General features: G+C 47.0%; 1 protein-coding gene across 1 annotated transcript; it reads left to right on the top strand.

Moving 5' to 3' along the window:
• Window positions 1-2,043: 2,043 nt before the first annotated feature.
• Window positions 2,044-4,255, top strand: LOC122044035 (beta-fructofuranosidase 1-like). The gene is made up of 6 exons (XM_042604581.1): window positions 2,044-2,188; window positions 2,307-2,315; window positions 2,412-3,283; window positions 3,353-3,517; window positions 3,600-3,926; window positions 4,010-4,255. Exons 1-6 carry the CDS (start codon window positions 2,131-2,133, stop codon window positions 4,253-4,255), a joined length of 1,677 nt encoding a protein of 558 aa, XP_042460515.1. The 5' UTR covers window positions 2,044-2,130.
• Window positions 4,256-10,280: the final 6,025 nt, after the last annotated feature.

The raw sequence follows: 10,280 nt of genomic DNA, 5'->3' as shown, positions 1-10,280 counted from the left end.
CACAAGGCGACTTTGCAAGTGGGCGTCGATCGTGACCGCATGAGGTGACATCACGTAGGGTCGTAGATCACAACCGCCTGAGGGGACCTCGTGTAGAGCTAACAACCATGGCTACGTGCAGCTCAGATCATCCGGTCTGTAAAATTGAATCAGAGGATGGGCCATTGATAGAGAGTGATGATCTCACGTGTAAAATAAATGGGGACCATAATGATGGAGAGTGATTTATTTTTTGGTCCGCATTTTGCGAACAAGAGGATTCGCACGATCCACGCTCGGCTGCGTGAGGCGACCTCGCATGGAGTTGTCGTAGAGCAAGACGAGAGAAAGGAAAAAAAAATCGCCATAGGAAAGAAGGGAACTAAAATTGAAAAAAAATTTAAGAAAAAAATATAACCCTGCACGAGATGGCGTGGCAGCGTGAGGCGGCCTTGAGAGCGGCTGCCGACCACGACCATGCGAGGTACCTCATGCGGGGTCACCGACTGTGGCTTTGCGAGGCCACCGATCATGGCTGCGTGCGGTGACCTCGCGTGGAGTCGTTTTAGAGAAAGGCGAGGGCAAAGAAAGAGAAAGGAAAGAAAAAAAATCAAAACTAAAATGGAACAAAATTAAGAAAAAAGTACAATCCCGCACGAGGTAGCGTACCCCGCACGAGGTGGCGTAATCGCATGAGGCGACCTCGTGCGGAGCCACTGACCACGGGCACTCGGGGCCATCGGTCTCTCGAGGCCGGTGGTTGCTCCGGAGTTGCTGTCCATGATTGCATGAGGAAATTAAGCTGCACACTTGGAAGTTGGGAGAAAGAAAATGATTTTTTACTCGATTTGGACAAAGGATAAAATACTAATAACAAAAATGATCTGCAAATCGATTAATAAATATGTCTACTCATTAGTAACATAAAACTGAAAAGCAACTCAACCTGGAAAGTTTTTCAATTAGGAATTTTTTTTACGTTAAAATTGAAAAGCAATATCACTATATGAATTTGAACGTTAATATGCATAGGACTCACACATCACATATTTATTATATTAACACATTCCATTTATTAACCCATATTCATATTTATTTTAACATTAATATTTATTATTTATGAATTTTACTATCCACTCATTCATCTTTGTTTTTATTTTATATTAAATAAATAAATACACTTTTAATAAAATAACTATACCTTTGTGTCTGGCGTCTATACGCACACGCCCGAATAATTTAATTTTCTTAATTTTACATTAACTATGTTCAAAGAATTTAAAGTTTACACGTATATAAGTGTTATAATACCCATTAGTTGTAATACCATTTGAGTGTTATAACACTCACACATCAATATCAATATGGATGTTTTTATAATTTTTTAATGTTAATTTAATATATTTAAATTTAAAGTTTAACAAAATAATCTTAAGTTAGTCATTCTATTTGAAATAAGATCGTTGGGTGCTTTTCCAAGTTATGTCTGTTACGAATGCCCCTCGACTGTTCTCATCGCGGGCTCAGTTCAGCATGCAGGTTATGTCAAACTTAGATCGCACTCAGAATGCCTTAATCTAGAACATGCATGCGGGCTGAGCCGCTCTGCCTAACCGGACATGCAATTCAGGTCCGAGTTAGTATGAGTGAGTGCATGTGAATGCCATCCCACGACACCACTCGTGATCTCCTCCCCACCACACAAATGGTAGACATCGGAGCAAAATGTTGATCGACTTCACCCCCCACACCGGCCTGCCTTTTCTCACTCTCTCTTGTCCTTCCTATTAATTCGTCATCACAGGAATAACACATCTTCCATACTTGCACCACCCTCTCATGGACGCCTCCTCCTCCTACCCACCTCTTCTCCACCCCAATCCTACTGCTCCTCCGTCGCCCACCAACAAGACGCAATTCCGGAGGCTTTCTGTGGAAGCGGCCGCGGTGCTAATCCTCTGCCTCCTCGCCCTCGCATACGACGGCGCCGGAAGGCCAGCTAGGTCGTCGGCCCCGGCCGCCATCCATGGCGCCCGAAGACCAGAGCAAGCTCGCAGCCTCCCCCTGTCCCGCGGCCCGGCGCGGGGAGTCTCCGAGAAGTCCACCGCGTCACGCCTCTTCTCCAGCCACTCCTTCCGCTGGTCCGACAGCATGCTCCGCTGGCAACGCACTGCCTTCCACTTCCAGCCCGAGAAGAACTGGATGAATGGTTAATAATTCCGATCGATCGATCGATTGTTCCAATCTCTATATCTTTCTTAATAATTTGATCTGACGCAATCATTTTTATTTTATATTTTTTGCATGAAATGTGGATCGATCATCAGATCCTAATGGTGAGTCGTTTTCAACTTCGAATCGAGATTAGATTTGATGTTCATAAGTCCGGAGGAGATATACATGATGATGTAAATATATATGTTATGATTCAGGGCCGATGTACTACAAGGGATGGTATCACCTGTTCTACCAGTACAACCCGGAGGCGGCGGTGTGGGGGAACATATCGTGGGGCCACGCCGTGTCCAAGGACCTGCTCCGGTGGCTCCACCTGCCGCTGGCCATGGTCCCCGACCGCTGGTACGATGCCAACGGCGCATGGACCGGATCCGCCACCATCCTCCCCGACGGCCGCCTCGCCATGCTCTACACCGGCGCCACCACCGAGTGGGTCCAGGTTCAGAACCTCGCCTTCCCGGCCGACCCGTCCGACCCGCTCCTGCTCGCCTGGGTCAAGTCCGAGGCGAACCCCGTGGTCGTCCCGCCGCAGGGAGTCAACGTGAAGGACTTCCGCGACCCCACCACGGCCTGGTACGTGGCCTCTGAGGACGCGTGGCTCGTCGCAATTGGGTCCAAGAACGACGCGCAGCGGCACGCCGGGATCGTGCTGGTCTACAAGACGGCGGACTTCCTGCGGTTCGAACTGCTGCCCGACTTGCTGCACGCGGTGGAGGGCACGGGGATGTGGGAGTGCGTGGACTTCTTCCCAGTGGCGACGGAGGAGGAGACGGGGCTGGACACGTCGGAGCCGGCGGGAGACTTCGTGAAGCACGTGCTTAAGGTCAGCCTGGACGACGACCGGAACGATTACTACGCCATCGGCACGTACGACGCCAAGAAGAACCAGTGGGTGCCTGACGACCCGGAGAAGGACGTCGGCATCGGCCTGCGCTACGACTACGGCAGGTTCTACGCCTCCAAGACGTTCTTCGATCCGGTGATGAAGCGCCGAATCCTGCTGGGTTGGATCAGCGAGTCCGACAGCGAGCGCGCCGACACCGCCAAGGGCTGGGCTTCCCTCATGGTACCTCCTCTCCCATTATAGTGCGAGTTCTAGGATTTCTAAGTCAACGTGCATGCAATTTACTTGCAGAGCATCCCCAGAACGGTGCTCTTTGACCAGAAGACGGGCAGCAACCTCCTCCAGTGGCCGGTCTCCGAGGTGGACACTCTGAGGCTCGCCGGAAAAGAGTTTGGCAGCCTCGAACTCGCCGCCGGCTCCGTCATCCCCTTGGATGTTGGCTCCACAGCCACCCAGGTCGGCTCTAATTATCCATTAGCTAGATTTTTTTTTTCCCCATGGAGTGTAGCGTTAATTAAATCAATGGTGTTTGAAATAGCTGGACATCGTGGCGGAGTTTGCGGTCAGAGAACCGGCGCTGGCGAAAGCGAACGAATCCGAGCTCGGCGGGTACAGCTGCAGCAACAGCGGTGGCTCCGCCGCCAGGGGACTGCTCGGGCCGTTCGGTCTGCTCGTGTTGGCCGACCAGGAGCGATCGGAGCAGACCGCAGTTTACTTCTACCTCGGCAACGGAGCCGACGGCCGCATGGTCACCCATTTCTGCCAAGACGAGCTGAGGTCGTCGGAAGCCAGCGACACCGTGAAGAGAGTGGCCGGAAGCATAGTCCCCGTGCTGGAAGGCGAAACCTTATCCGTTCGCATACTGGTGCTTGGCTTGCCGCAGTTATGATTGTCGTTGATTACGATTTGGAAATGAATATTGAGCTTAGGAATCATGGATCTGTTCAGGTGGATCACTCCATCGTGGAGAGCTTCGCACAGGGAGGGAGAAGGTGCATCACGTCGCGGGTGTACCCGACGAGGGTAATGCAGGGCGTGTCGAGGGTGTTCCTGTTCAACAACGCCACCGGCGGCGGCGTCACCTGCAAGTCGCTCAAGGTGTGGCAGATGAACTCCGCCTTCATCAGGCCGTTCGACGACTACGACGAGTCATCGGCGACGAGATTCAAATACAGTTCCATCTTCTCCTGGTAGATAGGAAAACAACCAATTAACAATAAAAATTATAGTTTTTTTTTAAAAGGATTTGCCTCTAGAAATAAATTAAAGGCAGGATCAAATTTGACTTATAGTAGTGCCTGAAAAATGATAATTAGATTTATGATTAATTATTTTTGTTATAAAGCAAAATCCTATGCCTTTTTGAATTCATGGTAAAAAATATTGAGATAAAATTTTATTCTTAGATACTTCTTTATTCAGAGATAAAGGTCATTTACACATGATTATAATAGGGATAACTTTGCCTCAACCATTCTTGATGTTTTTAAAAAATAAATATTATTAGGGATATTTAATTTTATTAGTAAAATTTTAAAAAATAAATATTATTAGGGATATTTAATTTTATTAGTAAAATTTAAAAGGATAATTTCATATATTGTCAATAATTATTTATGTAATTGGAAGGAATGACAAACTAGGTCACATAGTAATAATTTTATCTTTATCAAACCTCATTTATTTATTAGTAAAATTTAAAAAATAAAAATATTTTATGTTAACTAATTTGATAATAACTATTGTAATATGATACGGTGCACAAAGATGGGATATGATAAGACTAGGTAGCTAAAAGTCAAGGGGGCGTGACAGTCAAGGACAATCCAAAGTCAAAGGGATGTGACAGTCAGAAGTCAAAGGGACGTAGCAGTCAGCAGTTAGGAGGGGAAAGAAGGAGTTAAACCGCCTAACGTCATCAACCGCATAATTCCTGGTCGCGTATAGACAGATCAGGGTCCTAGATCTGAGACATAAGATGCATCCTGGAGTAATGCCTGACTTGCCCAAACTGGTTGGGGTTCCTCAGCTCGGGTCGCATAGCCAGGCTTGGTACTTTCAGTAAGACAACTTCTGGTCGACCCTTTAATGATCCAAGTGTTAAAGATGGGACCCTTGCCACAGTTCGTCTCCCTCATCAAGACTCGAGTCAGTTGGCACATCCCAACGGTCATCCTGAGCTGTCCATAGCTAAACTCGGGTGGGACAGAAAGCACTAAGCGACAAACAATGTCAGGGAGTCGTAACTGCCTATCAGAGAATAACTGTTATCAACTAGGAAATATTCCAGTGGTCGGCCATTCCCTGAGAATGGAACATTCTTTCAACCAATGAGAGGGCACCAGGTGTCCTCCATCACTTGACAGACCTTGACATCCGACATTCTCTGACATGGGTCAGGCTCTAGAGGTACGCATTATCATATAAAAAGGGATGTTCTCTCCATTGAGCAAGTACGCGTACATTCCCACTCATCTTCTACAATTTTTTTCCTTCATACACTGTTCTTCTAGGGAAAAAGTACCTGACTTGAGCGTCTGAGGGTCTACGCCGAGGACTTTTTCCCTGATTTCTGGTTTCTAACATTCCGTGTGCTTGTCTGAGTGTGCGTAGAGCCTAAGTACCGTCAGTCTCGTCACCACTAACCTTGAGCTCCATGTGGGGGTTCGTCTTTCCGGGGTACATACGTTAGGTATGCCCAAGTCGTCTCTCCGTCAACACCGACGCCATCTTAGCCAGCCTCCGTCTGACTCAGATTCCAGACATGATCAATTTGGTGCCGTTTATGGGAACTTCCTTCACCTGTTCTGGAGCGTGACGATGGAGGATATCAGAAAGATCAACGTCACTATGACAACAGGAGAGTACGAACTGTTCAAGGAGGCCAAGAGGCGAGCGGCTTCCAAAAACACACTACTTCTTCACAACCATATAAGATGTCTGTAGTTTCAAAAGACCAAACACATGTTTCTGATAGGGGGTCTAAGAGGAAACAACCCGAGACTTTCCCCCAAGCCTTTTATCACCAGCCCTGCCCGGATTATTATAACAAGGGATCAGACTATTATAACAAAAAAGAGCAGCACTAGGCCTCCACGATCGAGAGTTCCCCGCCTAGAGATCCGTAGAAGAGGAAAGCTATAGTCCTCCGGAATGAGCCGAGGGAGATACTTGAGGAGAAGTGCCCTTCTCTTTAAGGGTACTTGAGGAGAAGCTACCGAAGGGGTACAAGCCTCCAGCTAATGGGGAATACGATGGTAGCAAGGACCCAGAGGATCATCTCCAAAAATTTGAAAACGCTATGTTGCTGCACCAATATAACGACGCTATCAAGTGCCGAGTGCTCTTAAACACTCTGTTTGACTTGGCACAAAAGTGGTTCGATGGATTGCTGAATGGATCCATCACCTATTTTCAAGACTTCAAGAACGCTTTCCTGCACCATTTCGCCAATAGTAGGAAGTATCAGAAGACAGACCACTGTCTCTTCGCCCTTAAGCAAGGGTTTGCAGAGCCCTTGAGAAGTTACATAAAATGCTTCAACCATGTAGTTTAGGATGTCCCGCCCACTACCTCGGTGATTTTGATGAGCATCTTCTTCCATGGTCTGGTGGAAGGGGAGTTCTTTCAAACCCTCATCCGAGAGCCTATGAAGAATTTTGATGAGAAGCTGGGGAAGGTAGCCAACTACATTAATGTAGAAGAATCCCAGGTGGCCCAGAGGAAAGTAGACAAGACGCCTGCTCCTGCCAACAAATCAGAGAAAAGGCCGCCCCAACCTCCAGCTCAACCCTTTCCTCGCTCCAAGGACACTTGACCAGGATATTTGCCCGGTCAGGAATCCAGGGCGGCACAACTAGTCTAAACTATCCAAGTCCCCAGACCTAGTCAGTGGGGGCCCTGTTATTACACCTACCATAGGTCACACACCCATTCCATTGGAGATTGCATCCAGTTCGCCTGAGATTCTCGAAGGGCGGATAAACTGGGCCTGCCTCCACCTGAGATCATGCCCAAGCTTCAGAAGCTGTTAGCCAACTCGCCTACTGCCACAGGGCAATCAGGTAAACCCCTGCCCGAAAATGCAACTTAGGGAACCCAGCAGCCAGGTCAGGGCAAAGAGCCAATGGAATCCCTTGAGGAGGAGAATAGGGGAAATGTCATCATCTAGGAGATTGACATGATCTCTGGAAGGCCAGTGGATGGAGATTCTGCTAGGGCCTGGAAATCTCATGAATGCCGCTTGAAGGTACATATGGTAGGATGCAGCCGAGAACAAGCTGCAGGGTCCGTAATCATCTTTGGGCCGCAAGACTTAGAGGGAGTGGAGCTCTCTCATGACGATGATGCCTATATAATCAAAGTCGTCATCACCAACAGCCACATGGCCAAGGTTTTCATTGACACCGGAAGCTCTGTCAACGTGCTATTCAAAAATACATTCGAAGGCATGTAGATCGACGCTAGTGAGCTCTAACCCATAGCTACTTCCTTGAATGGGTTCACTAGAAATGAAGTACGACCAATGAGTCAAATTAAACTAGCCATATCTTTAGGTAGCGAACCATTAGTGAGGACACAGAGGAGCACTTTCATCGTAGTGGATTCTCCATCCTCCTACAACGTCATCCTGGGAAGACCTGGACTGCACGAGTTCCGAGCGACAACCTCCACCTTCCATCAGAAGATTAAATTCTCTATGGGAGACCAGGTCGGGGAAGTCAGAGGTGAGCACTACAACAAAAATTTTAAAAGATAACGGATTTTATCTGTTGTCGTAGGCCCTTTAAAATTGTTGTAATTGACTGTGTTGTTAAAAGTGGGGTACGACAACGGTTTTAAACCATTGTCTTTGAATGAAATAACAACAGTTTTGCAACGGTTTAAAATCATTGTCTTTGAATGAAAAGACAACGGTTTAAAACTGTTATTGTTTAGAGTACTTTTAATAACACTGCCAGTTACAACATTTTTTGGGGCTACGACAATGATTTTTAATTGTTGTCTTTGAGGACGATAGACAACAACAACGGTTTTAAACCATTGTCTTTTAAATTATTGTCTTTTAATACTAATATATATATATATATATATATATATATATATAAAATAAAGAATCATAATCACAAAAGAATGAATATTCTCCACGTCAATGCCATTCAAAATGTTAATTATACAAGAATTACAATCACAAAAGAAGAAACATGTCTCATATTTAAATAAAATTTATCTCAATACAAATAAGCAAATAAACTCCATTTACAACTAATGAACAATAACTAAAAGACTAGACACTTGTGATGGTGGTTCATGCCAAGTAGGATTGTATTTAATTATTATCAACCCAAGTCCCATCACAATCTTCAACTTGTAGGATTTCATTGGACTCCTATTTCTCACTTGTTGATTCTTCAATGTCAGCCTTTTCCAATATTGTTGATCATTAGTTTCATAATAAATTCAATCCTTAATATGTAGTCCTCATCAACTTCACAAAGTAACTCTTCACTCCCTGTTTCAGAGAGTTCAACACAATTACATTAGACAACTTAAACTAGCATGTAGGGAAACACACTAAGTTTGCTGATGATTTTGCTAAAGGGAATGTCATCAGAAACAGGTGAGGAAAAGTTGTGCCAATACATGCACCGTCAATGTCTTATTAGAGTTAAAGAAATATGCAATGATTTGATAAATGAGCAATCTCTGTGTATGTATTAAACCAGAATCTAATGTTGCATGGAAAACTAGGCAGGTATATGTATCAAAAATATCAAAAAAAAGCAGCTTCTGACTAAATAAGGACTGAGCATTTCATACAATATACCAAAGAGAATAATATGCTAAGTAATTTTCTCCTAGTACATGAAAATTGGAACATGCTATTGTACCAATTCTTGATTGAGTGTGGAGTACCAAAATGCAAATTCTACCAGATGCCACAATACACATGCAATACTGATCCTGTCCGGATGCTGAATCAACGGACGCTAGGCACGTGGCGCTCTCTGGGTCGCCGATGTAGATCTCCGGCTAGCCTCACGAAGCTCCGGCGAACCTGCACAGAAGTCGGGCCGGGAAGGGGTTCCCGGCGGCGACCCTCCGACGCTCAAGTCAGGCAAGCAAGTGGTGGAAAAAGTAGCTCCAAAGCTTGTAGAACGCGTACCTCCGGCGAAGTCTGCGACTCCTTATATAGAGCGGTGAAAGAGCTTCTACACGCTCACCGAGGCGCGTACGTGTCCGCAACCCATACCTCGGTATGTGTTTGTCAGAAAGCTTACCTGACGCCATACTGCAACAATCCCATCGCGCCTTCGATGGGACAACAGGACACCCCGTTGTCAGACTAGGAGTATGGCCTAGCCATACGACTTGACGGCTGTCAGCAGGTGTTCCTGTCCCTATTTACCCATCGCCGGCCAGGACGTCCGTCCGGCCGGCTAGACGAAGAGCGCCGTCCGGGCGGCCCTAATTCCCTACGCAGGCCGGGCGGCGCGCCCATTACGTCCTGCCTTCTCTTAGGCCTTCCGCTCGGTCATTATTTACTGTTTCATTGAGCGTCTGAACCCCGATCCCTGTCAGGGCGCCTTTTACTATCAGATATTTACTGGCAGACCGATCGGCCTGCCCTTTTCTCATGAGTCCGGTCGGCTCACCCTTCTTCGACGGACCACCTGGCCCTTTGACCTCCACGTGGCATTGACCCCTCATTAGGGGGTCCCGGGCTTTTACCACCGGATCACTTGCCTTCCCCTCGAGTCTAGTCGAAGGAGGCGAAGTCCGACTGACTGGACTGCCGATCTGACTGAGCAATGATCACTGCATTAGGCCGCTCGGCCAGGCATAGGGATACTCATCCGTTCGGCGGTATCTTGTCCGTGCCTTGTGTTCTCTTGGAATCCCTGTCCGATGCTCTCCCCTACTACCCATCACGTGCGCTGCGCACGGTAAGGGGGGCTCATTAAATGCGGCCAGTATCCTGCTGACACATGGCAATCGTGCGTTTGTCAGCGTATGGCAGTGGCGTCACTTCCGATGGGACAGCCGCCGTTTGAAATGAACGGCTAGATGACGACCTCGATATCGACGACCTGGATCGGACGGCTGGAATTAATAGCGGCCGCCCTTATAAAGCTCCGACTTCCGCTTTCCGCCGTATTTCGACCTCATCTCCTCCCAACATTTCGCTGCTCCTTTCTTCTCTGGCGACCTTGCGTTC

The sequence above is a fragment of the Zingiber officinale genome, chromosome 2A (assembly GCF_018446385.1).
Source record: "Zingiber officinale cultivar Zhangliang chromosome 2A, Zo_v1.1, whole genome shotgun sequence".
Lineage (NCBI taxonomy): Eukaryota > Viridiplantae > Streptophyta > Magnoliopsida > Zingiberales > Zingiberaceae > Zingiber > Zingiber officinale.
This window is presented reverse-complemented; position numbering and strand designations above follow the sequence as displayed.